Source organism: Telopea speciosissima, chromosome 11 (assembly GCF_018873765.1).
Source record: "Telopea speciosissima isolate NSW1024214 ecotype Mountain lineage chromosome 11, Tspe_v1, whole genome shotgun sequence".
In the NCBI taxonomy this organism is placed as follows: domain Eukaryota; kingdom Viridiplantae; phylum Streptophyta; class Magnoliopsida; order Proteales; family Proteaceae; genus Telopea; species Telopea speciosissima.
Window position 1 is genome coordinate 52871271 of NC_057926.1, and position 18818 is coordinate 52890088.

Below are 18818 nucleotides of genomic sequence, written 5' to 3' on the forward strand. Positions count from 1 at the left end.
AGTTAAAGGGAGGGAGGGAGCATGACTACCTTCTTTGAGTGCAGCTCAGTATATAAATTTGCAACTTCATTCTCTCAACTTGATTGTCCCTGTAAGATGATATGATAGAAATTAAACGATGACACAAAGAAAATAGTATTGTATGTTAGAGTCAAGAAAGGAAGAGATATAAAATCTCTTAGGGTGAAAATATATTTTAGAAACGACTCTAATAACGTATCACAAAGGAAGATACCTATCTTTTAAAGGAATATAAGGAACCCAGTCCATTTTCATTTGCTTCATTGGTATTATTTCTTCAGTCTCCCTTTGAACTGATGTTATACCAATCTTATCAGAAGGGGGAAAAGGAGACACAACCTGCCAATAAAAATGGATGTAACTGACAAAGCTCCCAATCATGCCATTAAAAGCTCTCATCTTGATTATGATTCATAAAAGAAAACCACAAATGTAGTCAACAATAAATTAGCATATGAAATTTCAAAATAAACCACAATTTAGATTCAGGACAACATAGGTTAGCTTGAGGCGATAATTTGAGTTTTAAACCACTATGTTAAAAATAGCAGGTCAGTGAATTTACCGCCACTACAGCAGGAATGCAGATTATTTTATCTTCACCCTTGAATTTGACCGTTTGAACTGAAAACACAGAAATATATGTAATTACAAAACAAGAATAGTTGAAGGAAGATGCAGTAAAATCACATATTTGAATGTTGAACTTCATAAAGACACCAAAAAAAAGGAAGGAAAGAAATGTTTCTCATGAAAGACCTAGATGAAACCAAACATAAATGGAGGTGGAATAACAAACTGGGCATCAAATATAAACTTGGAGTCCCTAAAAAGAAATAACTTATTTACATCACTTGGATGTAGTGTCATAATAATTATTTCACATCTGCTAAGCAGAAACTTGAAACAGTGACCCATGATATGAAAACATGTTCTAAAGAAATAAGAATGAAGCTACCAAATCATATATGGCTCTTACATTCTGTACAACCGAAGAGGTAAACCTTTTTCCCATGAAGCTCTCCATTATATTCCAATAATTTCTGACAAGAAATTGAGAAGAACTTTCAGCACTATAAAAATTCTAAATTGCTTTTTTCATATTAAAAAGAATTATCCTTCCTAGACACCCAGGACTATTGGCTACATCTTTATATTTATCTGCATAGTTCGTTGAAGGGGGGTGGGGGGGAGGGGAGCGTGGAAAGAAGGTAAAGTTGAACTGCCCATTATCCAAAAATATGAACATTGTACTCACTTCCAAGTGTGAAAAATCCCACTTGAACTGATAGACCGAGTCCAGTTGATCCCACTGCAATCAATAAATAAAAAATTTTCAGTTTTTGTGGGTTAAATAACATTAAGAAATTATTCGTAAGTTACAACTTCATGCTAACATAAAATTGAAAGAAAAAATAAAAAAACAAAAAGACGAATTGAAATCATATACGCATTTGAATTTGAGACTGATTAAGTAGTAATAGTAATATAAGAAGAAGAATAAAGTTCCAGACAAACCTCTGTGCCTACAGGAAATGCAGCTTGCCACAAATCTTCCTATAAAAACAGAAACAAACATTCTGATCAAGGAAAGAGAAAACAAACGTCAATGTCCAACTGACTTGATTACATCACAGAAAACAAAAAACTGGATAATCAATAAAAGAAACACTCCATTGAGCTTTGGGGATTTTGAAATACAAAAGAGAACAAATCGAACCTCGAAGATAAAAATATTATAGAAAAAAAATTCCAATCACAACACAACTCCACAACCAATGAACTCAATAATTAAAATCAACAAAAATTGTTTAGCTAAAAACACAACTCCGCGTCTCCGCCAGAAGTTTGAAACATAACTCCCTCACACGACATTAGCTCTGGAGGAAGCGAAAAGTCAGTAACCACGAAGTAAAACCCTAAGAATTTCAATATGAGGACTCATTGCTTATCATATAAAAGAGATTGGACACAATTTTAGAAACAAAAATAACTCCAAGAAAAAGAGAGGGAGGGGTGAGACTAACCAGATTGTGCTTATCTGGAAAATATTCAGGCTCAGATTCAGGTTTACGAGCAACAGGAGCTTTGACTCGTTTGACTCTGCTGGAAGCAGATTCCTTAGGGAGCTCCTCAGGAGATTTGATTTCTTCTTTCTGGCTCGCCTTCCTCTTCGAACCTCTCCCCATTGTTTCGAGACAGATAATGATGATGACACAGAGAAACAGAGAAACAAATAGACAGACAAGAGAGAGAAGAGGAAGAAGAAAAGCGGCGTGAAGTGAAGTGAACGCGGAGTCGCGGAGAGTCCGGATCCTCTCCAATTTCTCTCCACGTTTCCAATCAAATTCGGAGGGAAGAAACCGTTATTTATAGGTAACTAAGATAGATTCCGGATATATTCACCAAAAACAATAGAATCCGGATAGAAACTCCACGAATCCAATCTCAAATATGTCTCACCTTGCCTCACCATGCAAAAGAATATTGCAATGTCGTTCAATCAGTATATCATGCGTTACGTGCATGGCATGGAACAACTGAACAAGTGCCCAATAAACGGATCCTCTCCAATGAGTTGGAGAGTCCGTGAGTAGAGGTGTAAATGAATAGTCGAAATTCGTTTATGTATCTGTTTAGCACTATTCGAATCTGTCCGAAAGCTAAACGGATTTTGATACGGATAGACTATAACTATCCGAAAAGATATATTTACATGTAAACGGATAAAATATTCGATCCGTATCCGTGTTTGTATCCGTTTAATACTATTCGAATCCGTCCGATAGCTAATCGGATGCGGATGCGGATATAGTACTATCCGAGCCGAAACCGATCCGTTTACAAGCCTACCCGTGAGGCATCCAACAGTTAAGCTATGCCGCACACATTCTAATGCATGCAACCCAATCGTCTGATGTAGTGGGCATTTGCTAAGTATGCGTTACATTGGAGAGCATCGAGATCCGCTCACAGACGGAAAAACATGAGAGAGAGAAGAGTGGGTATGTGTGGTAGATTAAGAATCTAATAAATGAGACTACTTTACATTAAAAAATAATTAAGATTTAAGATCCAATGGAAAATAAGTATTTAGACCTCTTATATTAGTTAAAATTAAAATCCAAAAAGAAAAAATTGAGAAAATTACTTTCACCTCCCCTGACTTTTTTGACAAATACTCGAACCTCCCCTACATTTCTGACAATTACTCAAACCTATCTTACTTTACAAATTTCATTGCACTCAGCTTCAATCCATTAGTATTTTAAGATTAGCTAACGGTTAAATTTGAAAATTGTTTTTTATTGACCATACTACCCGACTGGGAACAAATATAAGAATCAAATAATCTTGATCAACTAAAGAAAAGTTGATGGCTATAGCAATTGGAAAAGGCCCGTGTCCTACAGTGGCGGGAGTTGGAGCGTCCAACCCAGCCAAACTACAATAAAAATAGGGGTGGGGTGGTCATTTCATGAGTGGGTCCCACCTAGGCCCCACATGTGAAATGACCACCTCTCCACCTGTTTTTGGGTGGTTTGACTGGGCTGAACGCTCCAGCTCCCACCACTGGAGAACATGAGCCAAATCCATAGCAATTGGAGATGCAGTATTGTGCACATAATGTTGGTAAAACTTTGAGAGATATATATTACACTTTTTGAGTTTTAATAGTTTTATGAGATAACATATCCAACCAAGTGTTTCTTAAAATCTTAGGATTTTGACCTCAAGGACAACAGGGGCTATAAGAGGTTGAAATGCCCAATCAGAAGAGTACAGTCAAGTAATCTCCATAGCGTGCTTAAGCCAGATTTACAGAATGATTAAAACGAATAAGAACTGATAATTCTAAGGTTAAAACCCACAAACAGTTCAGAAAAATGAAACTCATTTGCTACATTCCATAGGAACCTAACTGGATCCATGTCTAATGCACATGGAGTACTCCCAGCCATGATCTGATTGTATCCATGATTCATTTCCTTGTTTGAATGGAACATAAATTAGTAAAAAGCGTTCTTAGCTGAAATACATAAAAATTAATTTTTGACCTCACTAATTATGATTAAGAGAAAGAAAATGCAGAAGGAACTTGTAACAATCTTCTGAACTATATCTTCGAATGAGAGGAATGCAGAGAGTATTCCTACAGGCACTACTAGCTTATCAAGAACGCAGCAAACAACAGAACATAAACTCAAACAGAAAGAAAGAACAAAAAAACTTACCGTTTTGGCAATCACAGCACCCCAGCCTTCATCAAAAGCCCTTTTCATGACTGTGTAATTAGTACCAGGCGGTCCCGAACCAATAACGAAGGGATTCGGCATCTTGAGACCATTTACAGTCACACTCAGATCCGGCTCCGTTTGAGTATCGGAAGCAACAATCCGAAACCCAACCCTGCAACTTCCACTCCTGAATCCAGAGCGACGAAGCTTCGGGAACTCTACACCAGAGCTTCTCCCAATCACCTGTGAAGAACTGATAGAAGCCATGGACGACGATTACGAAACTTTACAGCTTGAAGACTATGATACAAGGGGATTAACTGAGCTTAAATTCGTTATCTTGATCCGTCCACTGCAAATTTGTACAACTATCGATCCGGAAATAATAGAATCGAGTTGAATTTTTTATTGATCACATTATGTTTGCTGACTTGTATTCTTCTGCTTGTTAGCGTGGAATTATGGAAAAGATTATAGCAAATAAAAGTATTTACAAGATCACATGAAGGATTGGGATGAGATGAGAAGAGAATTCCCATTTCTCACACTATTTCTCGCACGCTCCAGCTTTCTTTCCACTCTTGTCTGAATCTTAAAGGTATACCTCCCTGAGTTTCAAATTCCAAAACGGGATGATAAACAAGAAAGTATTAGTGGGCTGACCGGGGCTTAAACCCCGTCCGATTAAACTGCTGTCCCAATAGGGTTGATTCGCTTCATGGTTGGCGGTTGGACCTATACCATAGTGCATGAAATCCTTCGTTTTTTTAGGCCACCTTTTATGGGACTCTGATCTTCTACGGTGCCACGGGCTGAGCGGCCTGAGCGGCGCACATACAGGTTGCTTTGCAATGACCGCCTTGCCCGAGCGGTGGTAAGGTGGTCATTGCAGGGCGCCCTATTTGTACGCCACTCAGGCTACTTTGGGCAGGGCGTCGTAGACGATTTGAATGCCCTTTTTATGTGGGGGTGTAAATGAATAGCCGAAATCCGTTTCCGTATCCGTTTAGCACTATCCAAATCCGTCCGAAAGCTAAACGGATGTGGATACGGATAGGCTATAGCTATCCAAAAAGCTATATTTATATGTAAACGGATAAAATATCCAATCCGTATCCGTGTCCGTATCTGTTTAACAATATCCGAATTCATCTGAAAGCTAATCGAATGTGGATGCAGATATAGCACTATCCGAGCCGAATCCGATCCGTTTACATCCCTACTTTTATGGCCAACTTCTAGGAGTATTATGGTTCCAAAACTCAAAATCAGATTCTCTGGGTCGGTGAATTCGTGACGTGGTGTTTGACTCTGATACCATATACTAGGTATTTGATCGATGCGTCAAAAGCTCCAATGCTGATGGAACATGTTAAATCAATCCGTTTATCCTATCATATATGCTAGGCTGGTCCAATCTAACGCCTATATACTAGATCAAACCCATTAAGCACTTAACACAATGAGATTAGGGATGCAACAAGGTCAGTTTGGGTCAAGGCTTTTAATCAGCCCAACCCTCAGTCGCCCAAGCCTAACATGGCCCTGACTCAGAGCCAGAAAAAATCCAACCCTGACCCACCCTCAAGGTCGAGCGGGGCTGACCCTGATTGGCCCTAACCATGGGGGGAGGGGGGGGGGGCGGAGGGAGATACATGGGCTGGCCATGCTAGGAAAAAGAAAAAGAAGAACAACAAAAAAAGAAAAAAGAAGACATGGTTGGGTTAGGCCGGGCTGGGCTCGAGCCATCAGGGCCAAACTTGCACCTCTACTTAGAAGCGAGATACCAAGTCATGGCATGTCTTCAATTTGAATAAGCCTAGAATCAGATCAACCTGGCCCAGACCGGATTTGACGGATTTGCTTGACTCCAATTCCTTGTTCCCGCTTATATGTATGGGTCCCACCATCTATGGGCCCGACTAGCATTTTTTAATATTGTTTCCTAGGCATTTTCACGGGAATCATCCTGCTGGACCGGATCAACCGTGAACCGGCTCATAAGCGTTTGGGAGTTGGGAAATGGGAAGTTTTGCATGGTTCTTGAGGATCTCACGCGTAATATAACCAGTAATTCCACGCGCCCGCAGAGGTTTCGCGTGGGCTTCTCCATAACTTTAATTAGGGTAAATTACAAATCACCCCTGGTTTTCAATCGAAACTCAGATCACCCCCTGATTTTTGAAAAAACTCAAATCACCCTCTGATTTAGACCCCAAAATGCCAAATTAGTCCCTGACGTTAGTTGTATGCTGTTAAGTGATGATGTCACCCAGTTAAATAAATTTAAATTCCTAAACTACCCTTGATCGATTTATGATTTTACCCTTGTAACTAAAAACCCCAAATTCATCATCTTCCTCACATGACCTGCAACTCAATCTCGAGCAAAAGTGCACCAGAGAGAAGGAAAAAAAAAACACAAAACCGAGAGGCAGTGAAGAAGAATAGACAATAAGCAAGGCTTTGCCTCAAACATTTCTTTTGATCGTCTCTTGACATTCTCGAACCATTTAAACTAGTAACATATCTTCTTTGATAGATCGTCCCCATTTATTTTTCTTCCATAAATTTCTTTAGCCCTTCTTTGATTTCAAGTTTTCTCTGTCATGCCTTGGATGTAATCTGAAGGCACATTTTCTTTGTTTTATTTTCTGGGTATTATTGCAGAGATAACTTTGTAGATTTTAATCAAACAATCCATCCTAAGAACAAATATGGACAAAATGACTAGAAAGCAACTGAAAACCCTCCGTTGATTTACTTAGAAGATCCACAATGTTCAATTTCCTCTTGAAGAATCTTCTCCCAATCAGGAGGACCGTGCGAGATTCAACAATGCAATTGGGTTTTTTTCAAAACCCTCTATTTCTCAGATTCATCTCCTCAAAACCCTCTTAATCAACCAACAAAGCCACTGGAACAGCCAGATGAACACATGCGATACAGCAAACAGACCCTGATATTGGCCACTCAATTCATCCGGTGAACCTTCTAGCAGACGAGCAAGGCCGATAGGAAGAGCGTGTTCTTGATTGTGAAGACCATGGATAGAGTAGCCTAAGCCGACATTGATAGTAGGGTAAATTACAAATGGATCAAAATGGTAAAACTTACAACTCCAACATTGACGATAATCAAGCTAAATTTTGATGCTCAATCTTGTATGTTGACAACCCCTCCATTCAACCCGATTTGCTTTAATCAATAAAATGCCCCATTTTCGTTGCACACAGTAAGAAGAGAAATAGTGATATCGTGACGATAATGTTGGAGTTTGAACAGAGATATTTTAGGGAATGAACAGAGCGAGCACCTCTATACTTGAGAAACCGAGACCTGCAAGCGATTGGGCTATACTCTTGTGAGTGTCTGTGTTGGGTGTGTGGGTTGTGTTTAATAGTCCATAGCCATAGATCAGTCCCTCAGATCAGTTGCACTCACAGTACAGCAGAAGCATCTCCATCTCCGACAGCTTCTTTGAGAGTGGGAGAGAGACGGAAGAGATTATCGTGAAAGAGGAGAGAGATGAAAAGTGAGAATGAAAAAAAATAACTAAAAATGAAAATTCAAATTTGAGGTTAAATATGTTATTTTAATTTTAAGTTAGATTTTAGTTAACACCGTTACCATAGAGGGGGGATGTTTGAGTTTTTTAAAAAATCAAGGGGTGATCTGAGTTTCGATTGAAAACTAGGTGGTGATGTAATTTACCTTTTTAATTAAATCCAAAATCACCAAACCAGTGTGGCGCGTTATTTCCACTGGCGCGTCCGTTTGCTTCCTTAAAATATCTTTGAATTAATACAAAAAAATTAATCCGCTACCGTACCCACTTGCCAAAGTCCAGTCGCCCAATTGACAATTGTTTAATTAAATTTTCTTCAAGTGGTAAGCATAGTTATGATTCTTGCGGTTTATTAACTTATTTTATTGGGGGCGTGCCTATGTGGAGGGAGAGCAGAGGTCATCCGCGTAGGACAGCCAATGAAAGCACACGCTAGCATCTTGTGGGTGGGATTTTCGTTTTTCATGGGGTAAGGCGATCATTTCATCTTCCATTGTGCCTCACATGGCTCTTGTCTTCCCAGTCGAATCCTCTGCATATGCACATTAGACAATCAGGAGCATTCGGGCATGCAACCTAATACACGGGCGCTAGATGGGCTTACGTGCCCGGCTACCCCACAAAGAACTTTTCTCCATTATTTAATATATTCATGATTGAAAGAAGTATCTACAGGTTTTTCTGTAAATAAAATTAATATATATTACAAAAAATACCCTTAGATGCCATTTCAAACTCGTTGTTTTGACGAATGAATCGCTATTCCGATTCAGAAAATCTCAACTCACTAGTTTGTTACCATTTGCCCATCGTCCATTCCCGTCTCTTTCCTATTTTCCTTCTTTACTTTCTCTCTCTCTCTCTCTCTGGCGAACATGGAACACTTCTCTCTTTCTCGCGTAACGACATTAGGGTTTAGGGTTCATGTCCGATTGAATATAGATGAATGCGCTCAATTACGCTCTGCTTTGCTTCGCAGAGCCACAACTTCCCTGGTACATTAGTTTAGCTTCTCTGATTCGTAATAATTCTCTCAAATTTGATAGTAAATCTGAACTGATTCCTGAAAAAAAGTGAAATGGATAACTTGACAATTGGCAAAAGATGGCGGTTGAAGGTTTAGCAGAATCTGTTCGTGTCGAATTCTTTGGAGATGATCATCATTTGAAGTTTTCAGGATCTCTTGCCACATAATGATGGAAGAATCGATCGAGAATAGGCCCTCACCTATTCCTCCATTCCTTACTAAATGCTACGATATGGTTGAAGATCCTGCTACTGATTCCATCGTTTCATGGAGTCCATCTAATGAAAGCTTCATTATTTGGGATATGACTGCGTTTTGTAAGGACTTGCTTCCCAAATACTTCAAGCACAGCAATTTCTCTAGCTTCGTCAGGCAACTTAATACATACGTGAGTGATCTCTTACTTTCTATGAATAGTGAAATGAAATCCAGGTTTTTGTTTTGCTTTGTATTGTTGTGGTTCGTTAACCGTGCAGTGGGAGGAATGGTGTTACTGCTTCATCTGTGTAGATGATGTAATCTTTGTTAGAGGTTATTCTTTTTCTTTTTTGGCTATGTCTAGTGATTTTCTCTCCACTGCGTCAAAGTAGCAGCTATTCCCAATTTATCATCACTTTCTGTTTCTTCTCATCTGAAAGGTTGATATCAGAATCGACCCTGCTAATTCACTATTTAGGAGATAATATAGGGGTTGTAAACTAGTATTTCCAGTGCATTCATTTCATTTCTAAATTTTATTTACACATTTAATCAACTCTTTCTCTTTCTTCCTTTTTGTTTTTTGGTCAGCCTAATTATTGAACTGAGTCTTATCTGTTTACTGTGATCTTCGGTTTCTTTTTACTAGAGAATATAGATGCTTAATGTGCTAATCGATTCATGTACTGCTTTTACCATTCTCCTTTTGGTTGGGGGGGGGGGGGGGGTTAGGGGGTTTAATGCTGTTCATTCTTGAGAAGGAAATTAGTTAAAAAGCAGCGAGGATTGAGTTGAAAATGTGGTTTTGTTCTTATAGGGATCTATTTTTACTCTCTTGCTCTTTCCCCTCCTCTATGGTCCACCTTATGCTGTTCATAATTTTTATACTACAATTAACTGATGTTTACATGCTGAATTGAGTTGTTGGTAATTTTTACATAGCATGGCTTTAGTTTAGGTTTCCTTAGGATTTCTTTCCTGGCAGGGCTGGTTATGTATTAATTGAAACTCATTTAGGCTTGATATTCTAATCAAGGTTCGAAAACTCGGGTCTCGGTGCCAACTCGGACCCTTGAAAAACCGAGTCGAGTCGAGATCTCGGCAAGATCTCGCCGAGTTGTTGCACTTTTTTTTTTCTCGACTCGAAGCCTCATCTCGATGGGTTTTAGACCTAGTTTGGGTCTGAAACTTGGTATTCAGCCTATTTTAGGCCATTTAAACACAATGGCACTATCAGATTTTGCAAAAACTAAGTCCAAATAGGAGTTTCAGTTAGTAGGAAAGCGGACAGACACTTATGCTAGAAACCAGGACAGACACAGGACAAACACACTTATTTATGCCTAATATCATTTGAGTAAATGATATTGCATTTACTTAAGATATTATTCATAAATAAGCAAATACCCCCCTATTTGAATCCAATAAAAATAGTTAAAAAATCAAATTCCAAAAGAAAAAAAAGTCAACCCCCCAGTTCAAGAACAAAAACTGGATTTTCGGCGGTAGGTGCAATTTTCAAACTTTCTAACGCAACTGGATTTTGACAGCATTCGTGCACACCGAATTAAGTTTGACCGGTACATAACTCTTTCAATATAAATCAGATTTTAGCAACCTTGGACTTGTTGGAAAGCTTTGTTTTGAAAGCTTTCCAACAAGTCCAAGATTGCTAAAATCTGATTTATATTGAAAGAGTTATGTACCGGTCAAACTTAATTCGGTGTGCGCGAATGCCGTCAAAATTGCTCTGAATGGAAATAATTTTTTGGACATCAAAACAAATGAATATTTTACCGCACTTTTGGTTTTTAGCAATGTTTTACCATAATAAGATTTATGGAATTTTTAGATTTGAGAAAAACCCCATCGTTAGAAAGTTGAAAATTGCACCTACCATCGAAAATCCAGTTTTTGTTCTTGAACTAGGGGGTTGACTTTTTTTCCTTTTGGAATTTGATTTTTTATTTGATTCAAATGGGGGGGTATTTTCTTATTTATGAATAATATCCAAAAGCATTTACTTAAATGATATTAGGCATAAATAAGTGTCTGTCTTGGTTTCGGGCATAGATAGGTGTCTGTATACCAAGAATTTCCAGCAAGATCTCGAGATCTGGCACTCATGTAAAGGACCTAGATGGGCATTTTCCTATGTCAAACCGAGAAACTCGGAGATCTCGGAGAGATCTCGCCGAGAAAATGCACTTTTAGAATGCGTATGTGATCTCGACTTGAGATTTTGAAAAACCGAGAAACTCGGCGAGATCTCGCGTTTTCTCGAACCTTGATTCTAATGCGAGATGTATTTCTGTGACCACTGGAAGAATACAACTGTGCTGTGTAGGGCATCTTCCATTGGAGTTGAGACTTGAGAGCATGTGTGGGGCAATCTTATGCTGAGCATAGCTGTTGACTAACTGAATATCTAGTGCCAAGTACCAAATATGTAGGAGTGACCATGGAATAACATACTATGTGTAACCTCAAATTGGTACCCAAAATTTTCTGTTTATAGTATCTGATGGAAGTTTGAAAGGACTCCAGGAGAGTGCTAGCATATGTGCTCTTGATTTTCCTTAATTAGTTCACAAATTTAGTGGGTGAATCTCTACAAGAAGAAAGTCAACTACATTTGTGTCTGCTCGGTGTTAACGGATTTGGAGAAAATCTTTGGTGTGACTAGAGCTTCAACAACTTCAGACTTCAGAAGTGGCATCAGAATGCTAACTGCAGGACCAAGGTTGTTGATGGCATATAGTTCTCCAATGGACATATTTTCATCATTGATGTCACTTGACCTTTTGTTAGTCTCGGACTATCACTGGAATATATTAATGTGAAGATGGTTGGTGAGAAAACATTCTACTAACAGTTAGGGCATTACGTTTAAATCCTTTTCACCGTAAAAGATAAATTCTAGGACCTTTTTTTGGTAGGCGAAAGAGAAATTTATGAGATTTTTTTTTCTTCTTTTAATTTGGATGGATAATTGTGTTATGGTGAAAGAGAAATAGTATCAGGGCCTAGTATAAAGTGGACATGTGCGATAAGTTTTGAACTGTGCATAACAAAATGCATATTAGACATATTAGACTCGTCAAACTCCTTGGGTGTTGAAGAGCATTGGGCCAGTGTACTGTGCCAAGAGTGAATGCTCTATCACCCAAGGCGTAGAGGTGCTTTGGAAACTGTTAAATGGTCAATGAACTACCCAGTCCAAACAATTTGATCTTTCAAATTGCTTGCACCAGATGGTTGGACAATCAGGCTATGGGTTCGTCAGCATGTATGCCATTTTATAAAATTTTAATCTAGAAGCATGCCTGAAGAAATTTGAAGTCAAGATCCCCTACACTGCATATCATAGTTATCAAGGCGTAGCCAAGGCGTCCAGGCTCCTTGGTCGCCTTGGGCGCCTTGCCGCCTTGTTGGTTTTTCCTTGATTTTAGACCCTCTCCAACACCACGGTCGCCTTGCTGCCTTGATAACTATGCTGCATATCTTTACATTAACCACTACCCAGCACAGTTTTTGTATTAAAGTATGACAGTTATATTAAATATATTAAATGCAGGCACTGGGTGCCAATTGGTTTCTGTTAACACTACATCATTGATTGGTCTGACCAATTGAGCCACCCCACATAATTCATGATGCCTCTCAATCCTTGTGGGTCCCAGTACCTAGGAAGTATTTGCCTCTGTTCATCGCCGCAATATCAAATCAAGGTTTGGGTTTGCCTATGTCTGTTTTTTTATCTTCTTGTAGTGTCTCTGACTTGTCAACTGGTTGCTAAATTTTTGTTGTATTGATTGGAAATATTATGCATGACTTTCTGTTTATAATTATGGTACCTTATGCTACTGCAAGTCTGCACTGGGAGCATTGCTACACAATTTGATCTACTTTGAATTTCTTTTTCTTTCTACCCTGACATGTACTTCGGGCTGATTGCAATTGCATAGTTCATGAACAGTGGTGATTTAGTTTGAACTTTGATTTGAGGCGCGCTGTGATTACTCTGATGCTTTAGTACTCAGGAAGTCAGGATCTCCTGCTTGAGTTTGTTGATTTGTGCTATTTTAATTGACTTCTTATGCATTCTTTAAAGCCCAGCAGAAATAGTCTTAGTTTACTTGCGTATAATTGCTAATGGTTGAAGCGGTTAATATTCATAATCTGCATTTGTTGACTGTCCTGATCAAAATAGCCACTAGTTTCTTGTGTCATAGTTTTCTTTGACCAGTGATCTCAATTTTGTCATGGTTTGCCCAGCTGATTTCATGTATCCTGCACATATTTATAATTCAAGTTGAAAATTGCTCCAATTTGCAGATTGTTCAACATTTTTTTGACAGTTGCATATTTACCCACTAGTTTCTTGTGTCATATTCATATTTATTGTTGTTTTGATGAATAAAGAAAAACTGATATAATTTAAGGGGATGATGAACATATTCTGTATATGATGTCCTGATCAAAATAGCCACTAGTTTCTTGTGTCATAGTTTTCTTTGACCAGTGATCTCAATTTTGTCATGGTTTGCCCAGCTGATTTCATGTATCCTGCACATATTTATAATTCAAGTTGAAAATTGCTCCAATTTGTTGACTGTCCTGATCAAAATAGCCACTAGTTTCTTGTGTCATAGTTTTCTTTGACCAGTGATCTCAATTTTGTCATGGTTTGCCCAGCTGATTTCATGTATCCTGCACATATTTATAATTCAAGTTGAAAATTGCTCCAATTTGCAGATTGTTCAACATTTTTTTGACAGTTGCATATTTACCCACTAGTTTCTTGTGTCATATTCATATTTATTGTTGTTTTGATGAATAAAGAAAAACTGATATAATTTAAGGGGATGATGAACATATTCTGTATATGATGTCCTCAGAGAGAGAGAGAGAGAGAGAGAGAGCTTTGAGTTCTGGTCCATCAGTTCTTGCATTCCTATCTTGCCGAAGGGCACCTGCACATGGCAGTGTTTATCATTCCATATGGAGGCTTTTCTTCCCTTGTAATTGTTCCACCCTTGAAAAACAGAAAAGTGCCATCTCAGTGTTTAGGGTATTTTCTGTTAATTAAAAGAGACGTGGACGTTAAAGGCAGACCTGATCAATTTAATGTTCCTCTTACTTGGGACCCTAGAATTCCCCTAATATCTAGGTTAACTGGAGCACTGTGTTACTTATTAAACAAAAAAAACTGAGACTCCGTTTCACTCTGTATCAGGGTTTCAGGAAAGCTGATCCAGATCGTTGGGAATTTGTAAACGAGGGATTTATCAAAGGTCAGAAGCATTTACTGCGAACCATTACTCGGAAGAAACACTCTCATGGCCTTGTTCAGCAGAAACAGACCAAACAAAATAGTACTTCAGTTGGAGCATGTGTTGAAGTTGGAAAATTTGGGCTTCATGAAGAAGTTGAGAGTCTCAAGAGAGACAAGAATGTGCTCATGCAGGAGTTGGTTAAGGTCAGGCAGCACCAGCAAACTGCAGAAGCTAAACTCCATTGCTTGACAACACGCCTTCAAGGAATGGAGAAGGCACAGCAACAGATGTTATCTTTCTTGGCAATGGCAATGCAGAATCCTGGGTTTTTGTCTCAGTTGTTTCAACAAAATGACAACTGGCGCATGGCTGACACAGGCAAGAAGAGACGGCACCCCACACTAGAACAAGGTGCAGAAGATGACGAGCCTATAGCTTCTGATGGGCAGATAGTGATGTACCAGCCACCAAGGAATGAGACCCCAAATCCTTTTCTCATACCAATCTCGGATTCAAATGCATCTTTGGATCAGGAAAATGGAGTGAATGAGATTTTCATGAATATGGATTTCATGACTTCACCAATGGAGAAAGACTTGCTGTCTTCAGAAAATGGTGACCCATTTATGCTCACTGATTTACTAGATGATGGTGAATTGTTGGAGCAGCTTCTACTAGCTGGTCCATTCTTGGAGAATGTTGAAGAGACTGAGTCAAATATTCCAGAGTCCATGGATACTGGGATGGAAATCGAATCAGCAGAATATAATTCCAGTGTAGATGTTATGCGGAAGGTGGAATCAACTGGACATGATAACAGTTTAGAGACCTCACAGAAGTTGGACATCCTAACGGAACAAATGGGACTTCTAGCATCTGAAACTGATAGCACACAAGAGGTTTCTTCCATTTCTAAATAAAAGACAATGTTGTTCCAGATTCATCTGATAATCCATCATTTGCCTGAACGGCCCTGAAGTTCTTTCTGCAATATATTTTTCTTAATATTTTCGTTTTGGTCTAGACCTGTAACCCTGAATCCAAGGATCATATTAGATAATTGACTGCCCATTCCCATTATCCATAGTAAGCCCTTCTACAATGAGTCCCTCCTTTTAGAATAAGACTCCTCCACCCCCAAGATGGATTAGCACCAGTTTATACTTGAAGGAAGTCATGCACCCACTTGGAAGTTATACGCTACGAATGAGTCTTGGCAACAATGAATCCGGGTAATGAAGTAGTTCCCACCCTAGTTTTGCCGTCATAGAATCATTCTGAATAATAAAGATCTCGTAGCCCCAGTCTTCCTTCTAACTTCAGCTTACATAGGCAATCTCATGCAATCCAATGAATTTTTCTCTCATCCTGTTCTTGATCCCAGAGGAATCTACACCCCCAATTCCTCGAGCAACCCTTGAGGGAGCTTAAAGTGTGTCATTGTGTATGAAACATCTACACCCCCAATTCCTCGAGCAACCCTTGAGGGAGCTTAAAGTGTGTCATTGTGTATGAAACATCTACACCCCCAATTCCTCGAGCAACCCTTGAGGGAGCTTAAAGTGTGTCATTGTGTATGTTGTTTCAGTTGTTGCTATTGATTTCAATAGAACTTCCTTTCTTGCCTATGACAACAACGTTCACTTCCAACCTAATCTTTTAAAGTATCCGGTCTTTAATACCTTGGAAGGTTCTTTTCTTGTTGGGTCCAATCTCCATTGGAAGTCCCAAATACTTATCAGTCTTGGAAAGACGACAAATACCAACAATTTTTGAAAAAATTCTTTCGAAGTCGAATAGGAGTAATTGAGATAAAAGTAGCTAAGGACTTGTTCAGGTTAATAAGTTAATTGAATGGCTCGAGGAGCCATAATATAATGCCAATATTTTGGAGGGCTCTAACGATGAACTCGATGCCTTACAACAAATTTGAATCTACTACCCTAAAATCAATGAGGTAAGACATTTTGTGCATTCCCATTCTCCCTCTTCTTCCACTTTACTTGGCAAAAGAGGGTCACATTGCCTGATGAGTTGCAACCATTTCTCGTAAAGCCCCATCCTCTTCAATATTTTCTTCAAGAAACTCCACTCAATTCGATCATATGCTTTTTTTTAATATCCAACTTGAGAGTGGCCAAATTCCCTTTTCCTTTCCTTTTATTCTTCATATGATGAAACATTTCAAAAAGTCAATAGGACATTCTCGATCAGATTTACTTCTTCCTTTCAACAAAAGCGTTCTTCTCATAAGACACTATTCATTTCTGGTGTAAACTTGGGAGAAATAATCTGCATAACTTGCTCAAGCTGAAGGGGGCAGGCCTTCTCTATAGAATTGGAAATAGCAGCTCATTATTTTCTAACCAAATTCTAGATGCTGATTTGAGTATGAAGATTTTTATTTCTACTTCTCTTCTGAAGGATGGTTGCATAATAAAAGTATAAAACTAGTATTTTCATCTCCAATGTATAACAAAAGAAAATGAGATTTGTGGTTCTAGTGGAGTTCCCGTTGTTCCAAGTAAACCAGAATCGATGGAGACCAATCGATCCCAAATCCAGGTCTCAAATTAAAATCTTAAGCTTCTAGAGAAGCCTAGCAATCTATCCAAAACCGTAACTTGTTGAGAGTTTTGGGCCTGAAATGTTGTTCAAGATCGTCGAATCTGAGAGGAGAATCATCCTAAAGAGTCCACTTTGAATGTGAAGTTGTGTTTGAGAGAAAGAAAGCCCCTCCGAATTTAATTTTTTTTAAATCACATATTGTGCAACCGAATTTTTCAATCTTATCCGATCTTTTCATCCGAATTTTATGACCCCTTGCAAATTATAGACGAACTTTTATCCGAATTTTTACAAATATAAACGTATTTTTGCCTGTGTTTTTGGCGATTAGCGTATTTTTTGTGCGTGCGGCTTTTCAAAAAGACGTGTTTGCATTTGCCGAACTTTGCAACCCTTGGCCGTATTTTTCCCACTTGCAAAAAGAATTTTTCGCCCTTACCCGTATTTTTCTGTTTCTGCAATTTTACTCGGTAGAAGAAAACCAGAGAAATCGTTGGAACTCAAGTCCTCCAGAACAAGTTGCTTCTCCGAAAAAATGAATCTGTACGAAATCTCGCACCTTTAAATCTGGCAAAGATGAAATGTAGATGGGAATCCCTCCGACAATGAGCGAATCAATTGAAGCAGAGAAGCAAGGAAGAGTTCCCGAAAGCTCGTTTGAAGCGAGACTATTGGAAAGCAACGGTTGATGAAAATCAAAAAGCGTTCCGGACAAGAGATTGTTGGAAAGATCCAAATGTATCTATGATTTCTGGTATAACAAGCTTCAGGAATCTCTCCACCAAACGAATTTGACCCAAAATTGAATTTCTGAAAATTGGACGAAAAGTTCCCAACCCACGAAGGAACTAATAAGACTCCTAACTCATTGTTTTCTCTCAGTAGCTGAAGCTCCATTAGCTCATCTACGATAACACCTTGAAGCCAGCCGATTATGGGTGAAAACTAGGGTTTTCAGAGCTTTTAAACTCCCAAAACACGAAGCTCTGTTCTATGATCAACTACTCTTCTTTTAAACAATACGTCACGTCACCTTCTTTAAAACCCAAATTGTCGAATTCAGAGGAAATGATGAAAGTATCTGTACAGTTGGGGTTGCAGGAGGAAGAAGAAGGTCAGTATCAGTCAGTCGACTCAGTCTTAGGGCCTAATGTGGGGAACTAGGCATCGCGATGAGGAAGGAGAGCTGGAGTGGTGTTGCATGAAGAAAAAGGAGGACAGTTTGGTAAGTTTACAACACATTAAAAGGGTAGTTTGGTCATTTAAAATTTGGGCAATCACCATGTCAGCAACTGCAACTAACGGGGTCCATGTCCATCCAGCGAAGTTAGATCGATTCCAGCCGTAGTCCGTCCAACTCTGAAAAATTCTAGCAGAATCTGAGGTGATTCAAACCAGAATCGATGAAGACCGATCGATTCCAAATCCAATTCTGAGATCTTTTAATATGGGCTCAAATTAAAATCTTAAGTTTTATCAAAAAAAAAAAAATTTTTAAATCTAGAAAAGGACTATCAATCTATCCAAAACTCGTTTCGCATTCCAGTTTTGGGCCTCAAATGTTGTTCATAATCGTCGAATCTGAGAGGAGAATGATGCCGAAGAGTCCGTTTAAAAGGACATTTTGTAGAAGCTCTCTCTCTCTCTCCTCCCCCTTCTACCCCCAAACCGCGTTGGGAAAAATAGTTTCTAGCCGAACTTTTAATCCATTGACGAATTTTTCATCCGAATTTTACAATGTAACTTTCAATTCGTAGTCGAATTTTTCATCCGATTTTTACAAACATGACCGTACTTTTCACATGTGAAGTATACGAATTTTAAAAACTATCCGTATTTTTAGACACTTTTAAACGAATTGTTTAGTTTCTATTGACGAATTTTATCCGACCTTTTTACAAACCTGGGCCATACTTTTT

At 38.7% G+C, this 18818-nt stretch overlaps 2 protein-coding genes across 2 annotated transcripts in view; one reads left to right on the plus strand and one right to left on the minus strand.

Annotated features, from left to right (window-relative positions):
• LOC122645331 (protein HEAT INTOLERANT 4-like) overlaps positions 1 to 14106 on the minus strand; it is a gene marked incomplete at its 3' end in the record, with an annotated part of 29243 nt that extends 15137 nt beyond the window's left edge. Inside the window, exons 1-8 of the mRNA XM_043838645.1 lie at positions 13953 to 14106; positions 2049 to 2245; positions 1540 to 1578; positions 1280 to 1333; positions 1001 to 1064; positions 587 to 645; positions 236 to 360; positions 30 to 89 (exon numbers count right to left, since the gene is read on the minus strand). Of these exons, the coding sequence (XP_043694580.1) occupies positions 30 to 89; positions 236 to 360; positions 587 to 645; positions 1001 to 1064; positions 1280 to 1333; positions 1540 to 1578; positions 2049 to 2245; positions 13953 to 14007 (653 nt within the window). The remainder of the gene's footprint in view (positions 1 to 29; positions 90 to 235; positions 361 to 586; positions 646 to 1000; positions 1065 to 1279; positions 1334 to 1539; positions 1579 to 2048; positions 2246 to 13952) is intronic.
• Positions 14107 to 14516: 410 nt separating this feature from the next.
• Positions 14517 to 15251, plus strand: LOC122645332 (heat stress transcription factor A-8-like). The gene has a single exon (XM_043838646.1). The coding sequence runs from the start codon at positions 14517 to 14519 to the stop codon at positions 15249 to 15251; it is 735 nt and encodes a 244-aa protein (XP_043694581.1).
• The last annotated feature ends 3567 nt before the right edge of the window (positions 15252 to 18818 follow it).